Source organism: Giraffa tippelskirchi, chromosome 6, assembly GCF_054371585.1.
Source record: "Giraffa tippelskirchi isolate mGirTip1 chromosome 6, T2T-mGirTip1v1.2.pri, whole genome shotgun sequence".
Lineage (NCBI taxonomy): Eukaryota > Metazoa > Chordata > Mammalia > Artiodactyla > Giraffidae > Giraffa > Giraffa tippelskirchi.
This window is the reverse complement of record NC_137280.1, coordinates 68,197,139-68,217,644: the sequence shown is the minus strand read 5'-3', so window position 1 is coordinate 68,217,644 and position 20,506 is coordinate 68,197,139. Positions and strand designations below refer to the sequence as shown.

The following is a 20,506-nucleotide window of genomic DNA, read 5'->3' as shown; positions in this document are numbered from 1 at the left end:
CTCCTCCTTCCTCACCGCACACATCCACTTCGTTTTCTTCCTGCCCCTCCCCCAACTCTTCTCCCCGCCCCATCCCTTCACCCTTCCCTCATCCTTTCTCCTTTTCCCCATTTTCTCTCTCCTCCAGGCCCCTGCCCTTCTCTCTCTTTCCCCCTCTTTTCCTCCAAGCGAATCCAGAGCCACAGTCCACCTGCAGGCCTTCTGATCACTCCATTCTATACCCTAGGGGTGGATCTTAGGCTTGGCCTTGCTCACAGCCCCTCCCCTCCACCCAAGCCAGCGTGCAAGAGGGAAAGAGTGAAAAACAAAGGAGGCACCAGGTACCTCTCAGGGGGCGCTAGTGGTAAAGAACTCGCCTGCCAATGCCGGAGACTCAAGAGACACTGGTTGGATCCCTGGGTCAGGAAGATCCCCTGGAGGAGGGCAGGGCAACCCACTCCAGTATTCTTGCCTGGAGAATCCCATGGAAAGCGGAGCCTGGTGGGCTACAGTCCATCGGGTCACAAAGAGTCGGACACCCCTGAACTGACTTAGCACGCAGCATAAGGTACCAGGGCAGCCGGAATGTCGGGTTTCCTCTAACGGGGGTGGGGATGGGGAAAGGGAGGGAGGGAGTCAGGTTCAAAGGGCAAGACCTTAGTGAATTAACAAGATCTAATCCACTCTCCCCCCTCCCCCCGCACCCCGCAATAGAGGCCTCACCTTCCTCTTTTCTCCCTGGAGCTCAAGAAGCTCTAGCCGCCCTTCACCTTTGCACTTACTGTTCTGCTGCCTGGAAGGCGCTTCTGGACATTTACGTAGTTGCTCCAGCTTGCCATTTCATCTCGCCTCCAAAATATCCCCTCCACGGTGAGGCCTCCCAGGGACAGACAATTTAAAGAAGTCCCCCGCGTCTAGCCCTGCACGCCTATTTTCTTTCCTCCTTGAATTACCAACCGAGGCAACGATGCCGTTTCCGTGTGTTTTGCCGTTATTGTTTTCCACCTTTCGAGAAGGCGAGCTCTCTGAGCACAAGGACCTCACGTGGGTTTAGTCACTGACTGAATGAATGAGCAGAAACTCAGACAAGAGAGGGAAGGGCCTGCCAAGAGCACAAGTTAGGAGCGAAACCGCTTCCCCGTGTTCTATTTCTTCGCCCTCTGCTCACGTTAGCTGGTGGAGGTGCCATTCAGGGGCCAGGGGCGTGAGGGCGGAACGAACCACGAATGGAGAGCCACGAGCATCGCTGCCCGCGAGCGGGTGGGTCCCCTGTGCGCTCCGCCTTGGCCAGCCCAGCAACTTGGATTTTACTTGCCAAGCCAAGAAGCCGGGTTGGGAGGTGACTAGAAAAATCTGAAGATGCAAGAACGGGAGAGAGAGACCAAGACCCCCTCCTACCCACCCAATCCCTCCTCCTCTTTTCATCTTTTCCCCCCAAGCCCAGCTCGGGGAAAGCCCCAACGCCCACGGGAGCGCGGGGAGTCCCGCACAGCGGCCGCAGCCGCGTGCACGGGCGATCCCGGGCCGCGGGGCGCGCGGGGGTGGGGGCGCGGGAAGGGGCGGGGCGCCGCCGTGGGCCTCAGGCCGCGACGGGGCGGGACAATGGGGCCCCACCCCGGCGAGGGCGGGAGGGAAGCGGTGTGCGCTCGGCCCGCGCGGCGCGCTCGCTCGCCGCTGCTGCCGCCGCCGGAGCGAAGCTGAGGCTGGAGCGGGCGGGGAGAGGCGCGGGGGGGAGCGCGGAGGCGGGAGGAGGCGGCGGCGGCGGCGGCGCATGTGGCGGGCGGGAGGGAGGGAGGGCGGGTGGCCCCAGGCTTGTAAATAAACTGCGATGCTGTCTCGGGCTCGCCGGCCCAGGTGCCGCCGCCGCCGCTGCCGCCCGGGAACGCCGGTGCCGGGCCCTAGCCGCCGCGCGCCCTAGCGCCTCCGCGCCAGCCTCGCGCGCCCTCGCCCGCTTCCCGCAGCCCCCGGCCCGCGCCCCTCGGGGTCCCGCGGCGGAACCGCGCGGGATGTGACCCTTTACCCCTGCCCCCCGGGGCCCCACCTTAGCCTGCTTTTGGGGGGGAGGGCGGGCGGGGAGGGGCGCGCGGATCATGGCATTGGAGTTCCCGGGCTTGCAGCCGCCGCCGCCGCCTCTTCCACGCAGCCCGAGCGCCCCTTCTTCCACGAGCAGCAGCGGAGAAGGCAAAGCGGCCGGCGGGGGCGAGGCAGATGGGGCTCAAGGCGCGCAGGCCGGCGGGGGCGGCTGGCGGCGGCGGCGACGGGGGCGGCGGAGGCGGCGGGGCCGCTAACCCGGCCGGAGGGGACGCGGCGGCGGCCGGCGACGAGGAGCGGAAAGTGGGGCTAGTGCCGGGCGACGTGGAGCAAGTCACCTTGGCGCTGGGGGCTGGAGCTGACAAAGACGGGACCCTGCTGCTGGAGGGCGGCGGCCGCGACGAGGGGCAGCGGAGGACCCCGCAGGGCATCGGGCTCCTGGCCAAGACGCCCCTGAGCCGCCCCGTCAAGAGGAACAACGCCAAGTACAGACGCATCCAAACTTTGATCTACGACGCCCTCGAGAGACCGCGGGGCTGGGCGCTGCTCTACCACGCGCTCGTGTGAGTACCAGGCCTCTCCGGGCGCCCCTCGGAGGCGGTGCGTGAGGTGGGGGGGTTCGGGGTGCGGACTGGAGCTGAGGACGGCTCTGAGGCTTCCAAGTCCAGGGGCGCCCGTCCACCGAATTGGAAAGCAGCCTGCCCTCTGCTGTGTATGCCTGTGTGTCTGTGGACCACTCTCAAGGTGTTGTACACCTGGGAGTTGAACCCCAGGGCTTAAAAAAAAATCCAAGCGTGGCTCCTCAGCTGATTTGGAGATCGAATTGTCACCTCTGTGTGCGCGCGCGGGTGCGCGTTTGTGGCACCATCTCCGGATGTTGGTAGCCTAGCTTAAAAGAATTCTGTGGTTTTTCTCATTAACTAGGAGGTTGAACGGGATAAAGCGGATCCTCCCCTGCGCTCTGTGTTTCTGCTTGGGGTGGGTCCCTTCTACTTGGGATCGCTGCTGAGTTTAAGATACATCCTGCAGTTGGAGATGGGAGTGGTACACTGCCCACAGTGAGGTGTGTATGTGTGTGTGTGAGTGTGTGTGTGAATGAGTGTGAGCGCGGCTATCGATTGCTTGCTTGTGCTACCCTTTTTCGGGCTCCATTCTGGTGCGGAAAGGAACGTGGTTTGCTCCATTTGGGGACTGGGGCTGGCCAAAATGCATCTTCTGGGGTTCTTTTTAGGGAAGTTAATGAGAGAGAGGGATGAGGGGAAACTGATTATGATTCTTCGGCTCTAAGCCTGGAATGAGGGGTGGGGGCTTCACTTTGTCAGTAGATGACGGCCAGGGATAATTTTGGCTGAAACATCTCCATAATTTGGTCTTATCATCCCCTCCACCTCAACTCCTTCCCCGTCTCTTGCTGTGGCCGGGCCAGGGCAGAGGGAGTGTGAAGGGGCCTGGGCTGAAGCTTTGCCCGCAGGCACCCTTCCCCTGGAAAGAGTCTGTTTCTAGCCAGGATGTAAATGCGAGGTGGGCAGGAAGATGGAACTTCTTTTGCTCCCAGTGCTCTGGATAGAAAATCCTGTTGTGTTTGGGGAGGGGAGGATGATAGTGGTGGCTCCTTTCCCAGGAGGGAAAGTCAGGGTTGTCGATATGCACCCTCCGTTCCACCCCACCCCCCACCTCCGCCCCACCCCCACCGGGCTGGCAGGGCACTTCCAGGTACCCCTTGCTTCCCGTCTGTGGCTTAGTCATTCTGATGGCTGCTCCTTAGGAAGCTGTACCATTACCAGGGTTTTGGCGGGGAAATGACCAAGACCTTGACCCTTCTGCTTGTGCTTTTAGCGGTGAATATTCCTCCCTGTCCTTCTCCAATTGACCCACGACTAATGGGTGGAAAGGAGTTCAGGGAGCCTTGGAGTTAAACACTACCTGCCAATCTTCCTTGGTTGGAAAGGCAGTTCCACATTTGGCCACCAGGTGGGGGCCTCCGCACAGGACCTCAGGCTTGGCAACAGGTTTCATCAGAGGTTCCTGAAGCCTTGAAACGGTGCCTGCCTGAAACTGAGGCACCAAAGGCATCCAACCAGGAATATGGATTGTTGGGTTTTTGGGGGGTATCTAGCCTTTGGCATCTAGGTCTGCGTCTTTCTGCAGGTGGTAGTGGCTGGAGAGAAGGGTTAGCAATTGCTCTTCGGTTTGCTTTTGTCAGTTGATAAAAAGGGATTAAAATATATTCATCTCTGTCTCTAGTGCTTATTTAGTCAAATTGAAGGGATGATAATACTGGAATATGCGATAATAAGGCATACGGATTACTTGAGTGCACACAAGCATACACGGCCTCACACGGCCTTTTGACATAAATGGCGTTCTGTACATACTGGCTGACATTTGAACCTGGGGTCCCACTGGAGTTTGTGGGCTCCCTCTTCCTTCACCTTTCCCAGCCAGCACTCTTGCCCCGTCTTGGACATTCTGGGGAGGGGATAGCTAAGGCCCCGATTGTATCCTTCTCTAGAATTATTCCATCACTTGGAAGCAAGTTTGGGAATGCCTGTATGTAACCTCAGTTTCCCAGAGAGGATCCAGGAAAAATTTAAATTATGGAAGAAAGAAGAATTGCATACCTAGCTAGGTACTTTTGCACATGCAAATTGTTTATTTCATTTAATGCTTGCCACAGTTTCATGGCGTGGAAATTGTTACCTGTATTTGATAGATGAGAATATGGAAACCAAAACAGATAGAACCACTTGTCCAGGGTCATATGGTTGAGTTTCTGGAGCTCACATTTGAATGCGGGCTGTCATCTCTTGTTTCTAAAAGGGGATCCCAGTCATGACCCTCTGCCAACCATTGCAGGACTCTAGGTATTTCTCGAGGCGTCCCTGGCTGCCCCTTGCCCCCTCGGAAACAGAGGACTCTGTCATGTCTCTGCCTCCCCTTCCTAGCTCATGGTTGGCAAATGGCTGGACATGGATCTGGAATCGAAGCAGGGGCTGCTCAAAACCCAGGGAACCACAGTGTTGGGGAGACAGAACATGGCCTGTGTGGTGCCAGGGTTGGGATTCTGATTAATTGGGCATTCCACAGGAAAACCCTGTCGGGTTTGGTTTGGGCTCCTGACACTTGAATTTCAGCTCTTTAGCGGAGTCACCGTATACCTTCCCTCCCGCTGAGGAGCAAGCCCAGTCAAGTGAACAAAACTGAACCTTTCATTGATGATTCAGGATTTTGCAAGGCACTGAAATTTGTGCCTTAAAGCAGCCACTATCTTATTCTGGGCTGTGGTTAATGGCACAAGAGAGCCAGGAAATTGGGCCGATTGTGGTCTCACAGAATAGTGCATGCTTAAAACAAACAAACAAACAAACAAAAACCCCAAAAATGAACCAGACCCATGAGATGTGATTTCTTGCTTCTATCCTAAAGGCAGAATATAGCAAATGTGAACATCGAAGACCCTCCTCACCCCCACCCCACCGCCCCTGTTCCCCTTGTCTTAAATGCCCATCCCTTGCTTTCTCCTGGCTTCTCACTTTCACCCTGGCTGAGTTCTTGGGTCACCTCCTCCAGGGAAGTTTCTCCCTGACCCTCCAGCTGGTTAGAATGGCCCATCCTTGGCAGCATCCTAACTGTAAGATTCTGCACCGGACTGATCTGCTTGTTCATTTCCCCCGCATGGACTGAGAGCTACTGTGAGGAGGAATTGCATTGTTCCTTAGCAACCTCAGTCCCTAGCAGGCTTACTGGGCTCCTGGTGGATACCCAGTAAGCATTTGCTGAATGGATGAGTGAAAGAATACTCTCAGGTTCACCAAGACTTTGTTCTGCATGGTGTGTGTTGCTGTCCTCACAACAATAATAATTGGTCAGCGTCGTGGAAGGTTAATGATGAGAATTGCTCTCAGAAGCTCTAAGATGGACAAGGGGTAAGGGAAAAGGTCAGAGACCACACTCTGAGCTCAGCAAGGCTTATCTCTTTTCTGTATCTTAAGCTGCATGGCTGAAAAGGATTCCAATATTGTAGAAAATGGGCTGGACTTGAAGTTCACCTCTGGACTCTGCTTTCAGTCTCTGAGCGAAGATACCTGGATGAGCATGAGTCTGCATGAGCTAGGTTGGGCAAGACTCATCAACTGGGGAAGATCACACTGCCCCATCACCAGGTGCATTTTTAGGCTAAAGAAAGTAGGGTCAATGAATGAAATGAGCCTGATACTAGGCATGAAGCATTTACTAGTTGATTCTGAAATAGAGTCTCCTTACAAGTCATACCCTTCTGCCACTGTGGCTGTCTGGAGACTCCCACCTCCGGGCCTGTTAGTGGGAACTTGCTGGCTTCATCTTGGCATATTGCTGGATTGGCACCATACACTCATCCTGCTGTCCTGACTGCCTCTCCAGGACCAGTGGGGGTGATCAGTCGCTTACCTGATGACAGACCAAGGGCAAGTGCTCACAAGAGAGGCACACTGATTGCATTCTGAAGTGGATTGGCCCCAAGGCTGAGAGGTGGGGCTCGTGGACCCAGCAGCTGCTCTGGAAGGGAAGAAGGGCCTGGCTGGTGGACTTAGTGTATTGACTAAAGGGTCTGCAGTCCTCAAGGTGGAGCAGAGACGCTGGCCTCTCACCAAGACCCCTCATTAGTAAGACAGTCTTCACAAGTCTTTGAAGTAAGAGAAACTTAATTTCCCAAACTTGCTTTGCCTCTTACAGCTGGTATGGTCTTGGGAAAGTTGCTGGATCTCTGAGTTTCAGTTCCTTCATCTAACAAATGTGATCAGTGTAGACTCTTATGGAGCTAAGAGCACCTTACATAGAAGAAATGCTCAATAATAGATAGTCATTTGTGTTATTAATGTTATTCAGTCCATATAAATGCCTTCTTTGTGCCTGGTGCTCTTCAGGACATTTGGATTATAGCAGTAAACAAAATCCAGCAAAACAAAACAGTCTAATCTCTGCCCCTATAGAACATACAGTCTAATAATATGTTAGTAATATTTTAGTATAATTTAATAGTAATGTTAGTATTAGCAGCCATCTTAGAGCTTGGCTGTCTGGTCAACCTCCCATCCCAGGCAGAAGGAGTCCCTTCAACAGCATCTCCACCAATGCTACAGCTTACTAATTCATTACTGATGGGACATTGTTTTTCTTTTCTAGATAACGCTGGATTCAGTTCTCTCAACTGTTCTGTTTCTCTGGCTCTATTCATCCCATTCTCCTCCTTTTCTGCCTCCGTGTATCTCATTCCTTCTCATTTCCCACAAGGTGTTGGTCTTAACCACCTCAGTTCATCCTCACTTGTTTCCTTACCCTACTAATTTCCTCTTTGCATTTTCTGCTTCAGTTTTGTCAGTTTCCTTCACACTGAGAACCAAGAATTTTGCGTTCTCCTTCTTTCTTAAAATTTTTTAATTTTATTGTGATAAGAACACTTAACACGAAATCTACCCTCTTAACAAATATTTAGGTGTACAACACGTTGTTGTTGACTGTAGGTACAGAGTTGTACAGCTGATCTCTCCTCTTGCTTAACTGACACTTAATGCCTGTTGGCTGCTCACCCTCTATTCCCCCCTCCCTCCAGCTCCTAGAAACCACCACATCACCCTTTCACTCCATGAATTCGACTCCATGAATTTGATTTTAGATCCTCATGTAAGTAGACTCATGCAGTGTTTGTCATTCTGTGAATGTCTTATTTCACTTAGCATGATGCCCTCAAGGTCCATCTGTGTTATCACATACTGCAGAATTCCCTTAAGACTGGATGGTATTCCATTTTCTTTATCCATTCATCTGTGGATGGACATTTAGGATGTTTCCGCATCTTGGCTAATGTCAATAGTATTTCAATAAGCATAGAAATGCTAACATCTCTTTAAGATCCTGATAATAATATTTTGAGTAAATACTCAGAAGTGGAGTTGCTGAATCACATGGTAGTTCTATTTGTAATTTTTGAGAAACTTCCATATTGCTTTCCAGCTGCACCATTTTGCCTTTCCACCAACAATGTTTGTTGTTGTTCTGTCTCTAAGTCATGTTCAACTCTTTGTGATCCCATGGACCCCATGGACTACAGCATGCCAGGCTTCCCTGTCCTTCACTATCTCCAGGGGTTTGCTCAAACTCATGACCCTGAGTTTGCTCAAACTCAAGCTCCCCTCGTGGCTCAGATGGTAAAGAATCTGCCTGCAATGCAGGAAACCCGGGTTTGATCCCTGGGTCGGGAAGATCCTCAGAGAAGGGAATGGCTACCCACTCCAGTATTCTTTCCTGGAGAATTTCATGGATAGAGGAGCCTGTCACAAAGAGTTAGACACAACTGAGTGACTAACACTTTCACTTTCCAACAACATGTAAGGCTTGCTATTTCTCCACATCCTCACTAACACTTGCTGTGTCTTGTTTTTTGTGATAATAGTCATTCTGACAGGTTTGAGGTGATCTATATTGTATCATTCTTTCTCATTGGTAAGAGGATGGTCTTTGGAGTCAGATGTGGGTTTGCTATTTCCTTGCTTTGTGACCTAGAGCAATTTGCTCAACTTTCTTGGATTTCAGTTTCTTTATTTCTGATATGTAGATAATAATGCCTGCCCCCCCAGGGTTGCTGTGAAATTTAATCAAGGTGATGATATTATACCCCTAAACATTGCATTGTGTTGATTTGCAACCTCAGGAGTTCCCCAGGTGAAATCTGAAATTGGTCGAGTACATGGAGGGCAAGGAGAGATCCAAGAAAGAAGCAAACCACTCTGGATGAGTAGGTGGTGGGCTTAAGGATCAGAGAACTTATATATGAGGCTTGTCATGGGCAGCAAGAGAGGTATATATTTACATTGCCTTCCAGCATCTTAAAGGTTTATATAGAGGCCTTCGTGGGATACAGTAACATACACCATCCAGATGGTTTCAACAACACATGCTCACTCAAGACTGAACCCTTGAACATGGCTCCCACTGTGGGAACAGTGGGCAGAGGATAGATTCCCAGCATTGGAGGGATAAGGAGCCAGCTCATGGGTCACATCCTCTCCATGACCCCCACCAGCACCATGCTAGACTTCAGTAAATGTTGTTTCCTTCTTGCTTCTCCTCTCAACCATATTTAATCTGCCTTCTTCTTGCCCACCCCCCCCCCCATAAAATCCATGGCCCCCTTCCCTTTCTAATAATCTCATTTGATTTTTCATTTTATGAACTCCTTGATTTCTTCCTGACTCTCTTTTTTATGACACTGTCAAACTGTTCAAGCAGAGTGAAGAAGCCGAGGGGAGGACACAGCAACCCACAGCATCAGATCTCTGGGAAGCCATGAGACTGTATGCTGGGAACAAGGATGACAGGTACACCAGGTTCACTTTCTAGGAAACAGCCTAACATCAAGTGGTGGTTCGTGCCTCAAGAGAAGGTGCCCAAGATCTCCCTTTCATAAATGAATGACAGGTGCTGAGAAGTTATGTGACTTACCCAGGATCTTGAAACTACTTAGGTTGGTGGAGCTGGGGTCACACAGAAGTCCTCCACCCACTAGGTGGTGCTATCTTCGCCATGTTACGATTTTCCTCTGTGGAAGGAAGGCGGTGCACCGGAAGAGTAGTAGAAAGGGATGGACACTCTCCCTTTCAGAGTGACGCACTTTAGAGCTGCAATTCTGGAAAGTTCCCGGGGGAAACCAGTGCAGCTGGTCTGTAGCCCACACTTTGAGTAAAGGCTTCTCAGACTTTGATATACATGTGCATCAACGAGGCATGAAGGTGGGTGGTGGTGGTTTAGTCGCCAAGCTGTGTCCGATTCTTGTGACCCCACGGACTGTAGCCCACCAGGCTCTTCTGTCCGTGGGATTTCCCAGGCAAGAATACTGGAGTGGGTTGCCATTTCCTTCTACAGGGGACCTTAAGAGAAATCTGGCAGATTCCACCTGAACCAAAACCATCCAACTTGTAAGTAATGAGGGCAACTGACCCTACCCTTATCCTGAATAATTCAGTGGAAATTTACAACATACCTGCAATCATGCCTAAACCGACCTGAAACTAATCATGAAGAAATAACAGACAAAGTCAAGTGGTGGGACATCCTGCAAGATATCTGGCATGGTCTCTTCCAAAAGGTCCGTGTCATGAGAACACACAAAAATGAAGATAACTTTCTGTTTAAGGAGGCTGAACACACATGACAACCAGGTGCAATGCTTGAAAATCAGCAAGTGGACTACAGCACACTTCAGCACCGCAAAAGAAGAGATCAACCAAATGAAAAGGCAACTATGATAAGGGAGAAAATATTTGCAACCATGTATTTGATAAGAGGATAAAATCCAAAATATATAAAGAATTCATACAACTCTGTAGCAAGAAAGCAAACACTGATTTAAAAAATGGGCAGAGAATCTGAATAGACATTTTTCCAAGAAGATATACAGATGGCATGTGGAAAGGTGCTCAGCATCACTGATCATCAGGGAAATGCAAATTAAAAATGCAGTGAGATATCACCTCACACCTGTCAGAATGGTTATCATCAAAAAGACAAGAAATAGAAAGTGTTGGTGAGGATGTGAAGAAAAGGGATCCCTTATGCACTGCTGGTGGGAATGTAAACTGGTGCAGCCACTATGGAGAACAGCATGGAGATTCCTCAAAAACTTAAAAATAGAGCTACCATATGGTCCAGCAATCCCACTTCTGGATATATATATCCAAAGGGGATGAAATCAGTATCTTGAACAGCTATTTGCAGTCCCATGTTCACTGCAGTATTATTTACAATAGGCAAGATACAGAAACAACTTGAGTGCCCATTGATGGATGAATGGATAAAGAAAATGAGATATATACATGAGATGGAATATTTTCCAGCCATAAAAAGAAGGAAATCTTGCTATTTGCAGCAACACGGATGAATCATGAGGGCATTATGCTAAGAGACATACGTCAGAGAAAAGTACTGTATTATTTCACTTGTAAATGCAACCTAAAAAAATTGAACTGAGCACTGGAGATCAGATTGGTGGTTGCCAGGGGCAGCCAATTGGTGGTGGTACAGGAAATGGGTTAAGATAGTTAAGGGGTAAAGACTTTTACTTATAAGATGATAGGTTCTGGGTTCTAATGTACAGCATGGTGACTGTATTTAAAAATAACTCTGTTGTATAGTTGAAAGTTGCTAAAGAGAACAGATCCTAACACTTCTCACCAAAAAAATAATGAATAAATAAACTATGTAAGGTGTTGGTTGTGTTTATGTATTTATTGTAGTTATCATTTCATAAGATATATGTGTATTTAATCATCATATGGTGTACCTTAAATGTACACAGTGTTACATGTCCATTGTATGTGAATAAGGCTGGAAGAAACACAAACCAATGCAATTCATGATTCTTGATTGGACCCTGAATTAAAAAAATAAATAACAATAAAATATTATAGGGACAATTAAGAAAATTTGAACATGGAGTCCATATTAAATGACATTATATCAGTTTAGTTCAGTTCAGTCGCTCAGTTGTGTCCGACTCTTTGTGATCCCATGGACTGCAGCACGCCAGGCTTTCCTGTCCATCACCAACTCCCGGAGCTTGCTCAAACTCATGTCCATGGAGTCGCTGATGTCATCCAACCATCTCATCCTCTGTCATCCCCTTCTCTTCCTGCCTTCAGTCTTTCCCAGCATCAGGGTCTTTTCCAATGAGTCAGTTCTTCGCATCAGGTGGCCAAAGTATTGGAGCTTCAGCATTAGCATCAGTCCTTCCAATGAAGAATCAGAGTTGATTTCCTTTAGGATTGACTGGGTGGATCTTCTTACAGTCCAAGGGACTCTCAAGAGTCTTCTCTAACACCACAGTTCAAAAGCATCCATTCTTTAGCGCTCAGCTTTCTTTATAGTCCAACTCACATCCATACATGACTACTGGAAAAACCATAGCTTTGACTAGATGGACCTTTGTTGGCAAAGTAATGTCTCTGCTTTTTAATATGCTGTCTAGTTTGGTCTTAGCTTTCCTTCCAAGGAGCAAGTGTCCTTTAATTTCATGGCTGCTGTCACCATCTGTAGTGATTTTGGAGCCCAAGAAAATAAAGCCTGTCACTGCTTCCCTTGTTTCCCCATCTGTTTGCCATGAAGTGATGGGACTGGATGCTGCTGCTGCTGCTAAATTGCTTCAGTCGTGTCCGACTCTGTGCGACCCCATAGATGGCAGCCCACCAGGCTCCCCTGTCCCTGGGACTCTTCAGGCAAGAACACTGGAGTGGGTTGCCAGTTCCTTCTCCAATGCATGAAAGTGAAAAGTGAAAGTGAAGTCACTCAGTCATGTCCAACTCTTAGTGACCCCATGGACTGCAGCCTACCAGGGTCCTCCGTCCATGGGATTTTCCAGGCAAAGTTACTGGAGTGAATTGCCATTTGATCTTCATTTTCTGAATGTTGAGTTTTAAGCCAACTTTTGCACTCTCCTCTTTCACTTTCATCAAGAGACTCCTTAGTTCTTCTTCACTTTCTGCCATAAGGGTGGTGTCATCTGCATGTCTGAGGTTATTGATATTTCTCCTGGCAATCTTGATTCCAGCTTGTGCTTCATCCAGCTTGACATTTCGCATGATGTACTCTGCATATAAGTTAAATAAGCAGGGTGACAAAATACAGCCTTGATATACTTCTTTCCCAATTTGGAACCAGTCTGTTGTTCCATGTCTGGTTCTAAGTGTTGCTTCTTGACCTACATACAGATTTCTCAGGAGGCAGGTCAGGTGGTCTGGTATTCCCATCTCTTTAAGAATTTTCCAGTTTGTTGTGATCCACACAGTCAAAGGCTTTGATGTAGTCAATAAAGCAGGCTTAGATGTTTTTCTGGAACTCTCTTGCTTTTTTGATGATCCAGCGGATGTTGACAGTTTGATCTCTGATTCCTCTGACTTTTCTAAATCCAGTTTGGAAGTTCTTGGTTCATGTATTGTTGAAGCCTCAGTTGGAGAATTTTGACCATTACTTTGCTAGCATGTGAGATGAATGCAGTTGTGCGGTGGTTTGAACATTCTTTGACATTGCCTTTCTTTGGGATTGGAATGAAAACTGACCTTTTCCAGTCCTGTGGCCACTGCTGAGTTTTCCAAATTCACTGGCATATTGAGTGCAGAACATTCACAGCATCATCTTTTAGGATTTGAAAGAGCTCAATTGGAATTCCATCACCTCCACTGGCTTTGTTCGTAGTGATGCTTCCTAAGGCCCACTTGATTTTGAATTTCAGGATGTCTGCCTCTAGGTGAGTGATCACACCATTGTGGTTATCTGGGTCCTGAAGATCTTTTTTGTGCAGTTCTTCTGTGTATTCTTGCCACCTCTTCTTAATATCTTCTGCTTCTGTTAGGTCCATACCATTTCCGTCCTTTATTGAGCCCATCTTTGCATGAAATGTTCCCTTGGTATCTCTAATTTTCTTGAAGAGATCTCTAGTCTTTTCCATTCTATTGTTTTCCTCTATTTCTTTGGACTGATCACTGAGGAAGGCTTTCTTGTCTCTCCTTGCTATTCTTTGGAGCTGTGCATTCAAATAGGTATATCTTTCCTTTTCTCCTGTGCCTTTAGCTTCTCTTCTTTTCTCAGCTATTTGTAAGGTGTCCTCAGACAACCATTTTGCCTTTTTGCATTTCTTTTTCTTGGGGATGGTCTTGATCCCTGCCTCCTGTACAATGTCATGAACCTCCGTCCATAGTTCTTCAGGCACTCTGTCTATCAGATCTAATCCCTTGAATCTATTGTCACTTCCACTGTATAATCATAAGGGATTTGATTTAGGTCATACCTGAATGGTCTAGTGGTTTTCCCTACTTTCTTTTATTTCAGTCTGAATTTGACAATAATGAGTTCATGATATGAGCCACAGTCATCTCCTGATCTTGTTTTCGCTGAATGTATAGAGCTTCTCCATCTTTGGCTGCAAATAATATAATCAGTCTGATTTCAGTATTGATCATCTGGTGACGTCCATGTGTAGAGTCTTCTCTTGTGTTTTTGGAAGAGGGTGTTTGCTATGACCAGTGTGTTCTCTTGGCAAAACTCTGTTAGCTTTTGCCCTGCTTCATTTTGTACTCCAAGGCCAAATTTGCCTATTACTCCAGGTATCTCTTGGCATCCTACTTTTGCATTCCAGTCACCTATGATGAAAAGGACATCTTTTTTTGGGTGTTAGTTCTAGAAGGTCTTGTAGGTCTTCATAGAACCGTTCAACTTCAAATTCTTCAGCATTACTGGTCAGGGCATAGACTTGGATCACTGTGATATTGAGTGGTTTGCCTTGGAAATGAACAGAGATCATTCTGTTGTTTTTGAGATTGCTCCCAAGTACTGCATTTTGGACACTTTTGTTGACTATGAGGGCTTCTCCATTTCTTCTAAGGGATTCTTGCCCACAGTAGTGGATATAATGGTCATCTGAATTAAATTTGCCCATTCTAGTCCATTTTAGTTCACTGATACCTAAAATGTTGATGTTCATTCTTGCCATCTCCAGTTTGGCCACTTCCAGTTTACCTTGCTTCATGGACGTAACATTCCAGGACATCAAATTTGAACATTATATATCCAAATTTAATTTCTTGAGTATGATAATTTCTTTCTGGTTATGTTGATGAATTTTTTTTTTTTTTAAAGAGGAGCATGCTGTAATATTTAGTGGTGAAGTGTCATGATATCTGCAGCTTACTTTCAGGTGGTTCAGCACACGTACAGACCATGTAAATGCGTGTGTGTGTGCACACAGTTCATGTGCACACAGGGGAAGAGAGAAAAGGAGGCCAACAGGATGAAGATAATTAACATTGGAAAATCTAGGAAATATGTATATATGTGTGGATTATATTTCCTTTCTAATTAAAATTTTTTGATAAAAAGTTAAAAATACTTTTATTTTTAAAACAAAAGAAGACCAAACATCCACAGACTGCACAAAGCACATACACGAATACAGATGAAGGTTCCACCGCAGAAATCGATACCATTGTTGTGAAGGCGTCAGACATCATTGTAAAGTGATTCTATTATGGAGTCAGACCTGAAAACCTTTAACTGAGCTGAACAGGCTTTCCCAGATTCATAGATTCTGTATAGACAGTTCCTCAAATTTCCTCTCCACTTTGGGCTTTTTTTTTTAAATAGTAATTTTTTTAATTAAAAAAATGTTTATTGAATATAGTTGATTTACAGTGTTGTGTTAGCTTCAGATGTGCAGCAAAGTAATCTGATTATATATACGTGCTGTGCTGTGCTTAGTCACTCAGTTGTGTCCAACACTTTGCAACTCTACCAAGTGCCTCTGTCCATGGGGATTCTCCAGGCAAGAATACTGGAGTGGGTTGCCATACCCTCCTCCAGGGGATCTTTCCTACACAGGGGTCAAACCCAGGTCTCCTGCATTGCAGGTGGATTCTTTACCAGCAGAGCCACCAGGGAAGCCCAGGAATACTGGAGTGGGTAGCCTATCCCTTCTCCAGGAGATCTTCCTGACCCAGGAATTGAATTGGGATCTCCTGCATTACAGGCAGATTCTTTACTAAGGGCTACCAGGGAAGCCCTTATACATACATAGTCAGATTCTTCTCCCTTATAAGTTATTACAAAATACTGAGTATAGTTCCATGTCTTTGTCTAGGTGATGGGAAGCATCCAGGAGAAAGGAGTAGATTAGCATGCTGTGGTCATTCATTTCAAGGCCACACGTACTGACTGAAGTGCCACGCTTTGTAAAAGCCAGAACACTGAGGGAGATGAGCAATGTATAGTTCTTTCCCTCCAGAGATAAGAGACTGGAAACAACTCAGTGTAAGTAGTCCAGCACATGCAGTAATGGAATGCAGATGAGGGATCCAGGCATGCAGAATGGAGAAGGCACTATGGTCTCCTGTGTTAAGGGAGACTTCTCCAAAGGAAGTATAAACAGTAGGGAGAAGATGAAAGAACCTACTGATAGTCCTGTTGACTCATCTCCCACTCCTGCTTAGAGGACAGAAGGCTACCTTCCGTTAAATCGAATACTGAATTACTATTCTTGCATTATTTGGAGGCTCCCTCTTTCATCTTTATTCATTAAAAATATTCCATTGATGTCTAAAATGTTCATAAATCAAGTGTGACCCTATGATATTTTGCCAAGAATCAAGGTCCTGCTCTCTTTCTCTTTTTATCTTGGGTTTTGAAGTTTTGACAGAAAGAAAGCAAAATTTGTCACATCTTTGGACCACAGAGCAATGTGAAGAAAAGCAAGGAAAATATCTTCAAAGGTGGATTGAAAAAAAACCCATTTTAGACACTGTGACATGCGGTTTTGGTGTGGGGTAGCCGGAGACAACTGTGAGTTTGTTAGAAATGTGTTGGACATGTTGTTTGAAGAGCTGCATTAACTGTGTGATTCAGATACCTCCCTTATCTTATAATCTGAAGATACTTTCTGTATAGGATTGATGAAGACTCCCATGAGGCAGTGTATGAGGAAGCACTTTGGAAAGTACAGAGGGTGTGGCATTCTGAGGTAGCATCTTCCTAAAGCTGCATGCGGAGCAGACAGGTCCTACAGTTGGTTTTTGAGAATTTTCCCTGGGACAGATTTGCCACATTTCCATCTGTGTTGCATCACCTGAACATTGCTGCATATTTTAATCAGGAGCCCATCAGCGGTATGACTTAGCATGTGTACTGTAGGGTTGTTGGCTTCCTTAGGATGAATACCTTTTAAGAGAATGAAGAGGAAGCGGTTTGGAGATGACAAGACTGAAGTTGAAAATGACAAGACAGCCGTCAGTACCAATTTGGCAGGTGTCAGAAGACATAAAACAGACCCAATCCAATTGTACCCTGTCGAGTGGGACTTTCAGCCACAGGAGGGATAGAGAAATTTGTCCGAAATGTTTTCTTGAGAGAATAAGATGGTTATAACTTGGGAACAAGGTTGCTTCTTGCATATAGTTCATGAAAAATGAGAGTCAGTACTGATGGAATTGGCTCATGGGACTTCCTATATATAAGCCCTGCTTGGCTTCCTCCTGACATGGGCTTCTGTCCATGCTGATGTCCTCAGGGTGGGGATCTCCTTTTCCTCCTCTCCATCCTTCTCTCCTTCAAAAGACATAACATCATCTGGACCCTGTAAGAGTATAACAGTCCAGTTTGTTATTGTTGTTCAGTCACTGTGTGTGTGTGTGTGTGTGTGTGTGTGTGTGTGTGTGTGTGTGTGTGTGAAAGTCACTCAATCACGTCCAACTCTTTGCCACCCCATGAGCTATACACTTCATGGAATTCTCCAGGCTAGAATACTGGAGTGGGTAGCCTTTCCCTCCTCCTGGGGATCTTCCCAACACAGGGATCGAACCCAGGTCTCGCGAATTGCAGGCAGATTCTTTACCAGCTGAGTCACACTAAGTCATGTTTAACTCTTTACGATCCCATGGATTGTAGCATGCCAGGCCCCCCTGTCCTTCACTATCTCCCGGAGTTTGCTCACGTTCATGTCCATTGAGTTGGTAATGCTGTCTAACCATCTCATCCTCTGTTGCCCTTTTCTCCTTTTGCCTTCAATCTTTCCCAGCATCAGAGTCTTTTGCACAGAGTCAGCTCTTTGGCAACAGTTGGCCAAAGTACTGGAGCTTCAGCTTCAGCAACATTCCTTACAATGAACACTCAGGGTTGATTTTCTTCTTTCATATTAAACTAACATGTTGTTAATAAGCATCTACGTCATGTAGTTTATTGTAGTCCCTCTTGGACAATCCTACCAGGACACTTGCTTTAGAAGTGGCTGTTAGCAGGACCCTTCTTACAAATTTGCCAAATCTGCTTTTCCTAAGTCAGTGTTATATCTGGAGTTTCTTTTTTCTTTAAAAAAAATTTTTTTTTGATGTGGACCATTTTTAAAATGTTGTTTGAATTTGTTACAATATTGTTTCTGTTTTCTGTTTTGGTTTTTTGGCAGTGAGGCATGTGGGATCTTAGCTTCCCAACCAGGACTCCAACCCACATCCTCTGCATTGGAAGGTGAAGTCTTAACCACTGGAGCACCAGGGAAGGCCCCCTGGAGTTTCTTTGCCATTAGATTCTTTGTAAACCTGCCATAGCAGTTCAAGTCCAATTCTATCTTTATGGATGTCTTTTGTGGGGGATGGGGTGAAATATTATCTAACATGACTTGAAAATATTGAGCCATTCCAGGCCCTCTGCACTAATGGAAAATCACTCAGTGCTATCACTCTATGCATCTCCCTACTCCTTCCCGTTCCTAAAACCCCAGCTTCCACTCTATCTCACCCCATGCGTATTAGTTTCAGATGCTTCTCCACCTATAGTGAGGTCAGTCCAGGAAATGAAACCTTAGAAATCAGCAAGTCTAATCAAATTATTCAGTAGGTAGTTACTTAAGGGAAGTTTGTGAGATGTTTGAACCTGGAGAGAGGCATTTGGCAGATGACAAAAATCAGAGGCGATGAGAATTGTAGAGAGGAAACTGAGGTGCAGGGCAGTGAGAAACTTGCCTACGGTCACTTTGATGGCAAAGGGAGAACTTGAACTCAGATCTTCTTCTTTCAAGGCTGGCTTCCATTCAGCCACATCAGTTTCCTTCATGGTCCTCCAGTGGCTGTGTAGTGATGGAGAAGTATTACCTGTAGTGTGATTTCTTTTGGTTGCACTGTCTTGTGATCTGGATCAAATACAGTAAGTCCCCTACATACTGGTTCCATTCTGAGAGTGTGTTTGTAAGTACAATTTGTTTAAAAGTCCAACTAAGTTAGGCTAGGTACCTACATAATTACCCAATTACCTAGTTAGCCTATATAGCCAACTAACACAATTGGCTATATAGTACTGTATTGTAATAAGTGTATAATACTTTTCACACAGTCATACATAAAAAACAAACACAAAAATAAACACTTTTGATCTTACAGTGCAGTATCTTGAAAAGTACAGTAGTACAACACAACAGCTGGCATACAGGGGCATGTCTGCATCTTCGAAAGATCACAACTTGAAGGTTTATATGTAGAGGACTTACTGTAAACAGGAGAAAGAATAAAGCCAAGTGCAGGCTAATCAGGCATTCATTCACAGGCCTCTTGCCAAGGAAGGCTTCTGTTCCTATTGAAATTCCCAATGCCTCCCTCCCCTTTACTCCACCCCCGCCCCCCAAATCCAGTGCTTTCCCAAGAGTCATAGAAAATACTCTCTGATCTCCCTTGAGCCCAGCATTGAATTGGGGCATTCAAAACCCATCATATCAAACGTAACTAATGTTTTTATCCACCTGGGTTGTTATACTGTCACCTGTGGGGCAGCACCATCATCTGGTCCATTCATGGAAACCTGATCGATTGTCATTAATAACAGTCACTGACGTTTGTAGATTTATTTCCCTGTCGCGTGTTGGGTTTAAGCACTCTTGATGGCTTTTCTGAGGTGTGTCTGAGAGCCCAGTCCCCTGAGACCGAAGCTCTCACCCTGAGCCCTGGGTTAATTTGCTCTGTGGTCTCCAACAAGTCATTGTACTTCTAATAGCCTCACTGATTCATCTGACGAATGGCCCTCAAATTCCCAGCCTTACACGTGATTGAAAGGATTAAATGAATGAGTTCATGGATGTATTCAGCAAAGGCTAACACTGCACCTTACTGTGTCCTTCCAGAAACTCCCTGAGGCAAGGTGCTCAGTACAAGTGGTTTATTTAACACACGGTTGTGCAATCTTGTTTTCATTATCTCCCCTCTGAGGAATCTTCTTGGACACTTTTTCCCCTGATTGCCCCACCCATGATGTTTTAATCATAGGTACACTGTGTATCTCTTTATGCACTGTATGAATTTCTGGGCTCCATATATAAAAAGAGTATGATTTTTTTCCCCAACCCCACTTTCTAAGAATTAATTTTGCCCCCTTAGAGGCACTACCACCTCTATTGAGAATGCATGATTTAGGAGATAGTTCCAAGAAAAATTGGAAAAATATTAGGCTGGCCAAGAAGTTTGTTTGGGTTTTTCTGTAAGATGTTACAGAATAAACTTAGAATGAACTTTTTGGGCAACTCAGTAAATAAAACTGGAGCACATGGGGGAAATAAGACAGGAAAGAGGAAGGAGACTGTAAAGATGCATTTATCATCAAGCAGGTTACCATGGGGGTTAATTAAAGCTGGTCCTCCCGGGGAACCTTGGAATGCAGCATAGAAAAGTGCAGAATTATCTGCAGACTCCATCCATCATTGACTCAGGGCTTATCCCAGGGGTATTATCTCTCAGAAAAAGCCCTGAGACAAAAATGGGAGTGTTTGCCAAAGGTATTTGTTTGCAGAAGGTCACCTTTGGCAGGTGCTGGGAACGGCTGCTGAGGAGGGGATGAGAGGGGCATTGACAGTAATTACTGTACTGTCTAGTTCTTAAGTGAAGAAAATATTGGTACTTGAAATTCACAAATGTTTCTGTTCACTGATGTTTTTTGCATTGGTTCT

The 20,506-nt window shown here is 46.4% G+C and overlaps 1 protein-coding gene across 1 annotated transcript in view; it reads left to right on the top strand.

Moving 5' to 3' along the window:
• Positions 1 to 2,172: 2,172 nt before the first annotated feature.
• KCNQ3 (potassium voltage-gated channel subfamily Q member 3) overlaps positions 2,173 to 20,506 on the top strand; it is a 294,819-nt gene continuing 276,485 nt past the window's right edge. Inside the window, exon 1 of the mRNA XM_081501155.1 lies at positions 2,173 to 2,573. Within this exon, the coding sequence (XP_081357281.1) occupies positions 2,188 to 2,573 (386 nt within the window). The 5' untranslated portion in view covers positions 2,173 to 2,187. The remainder of the gene's footprint in view (positions 2,574 to 20,506) is intronic.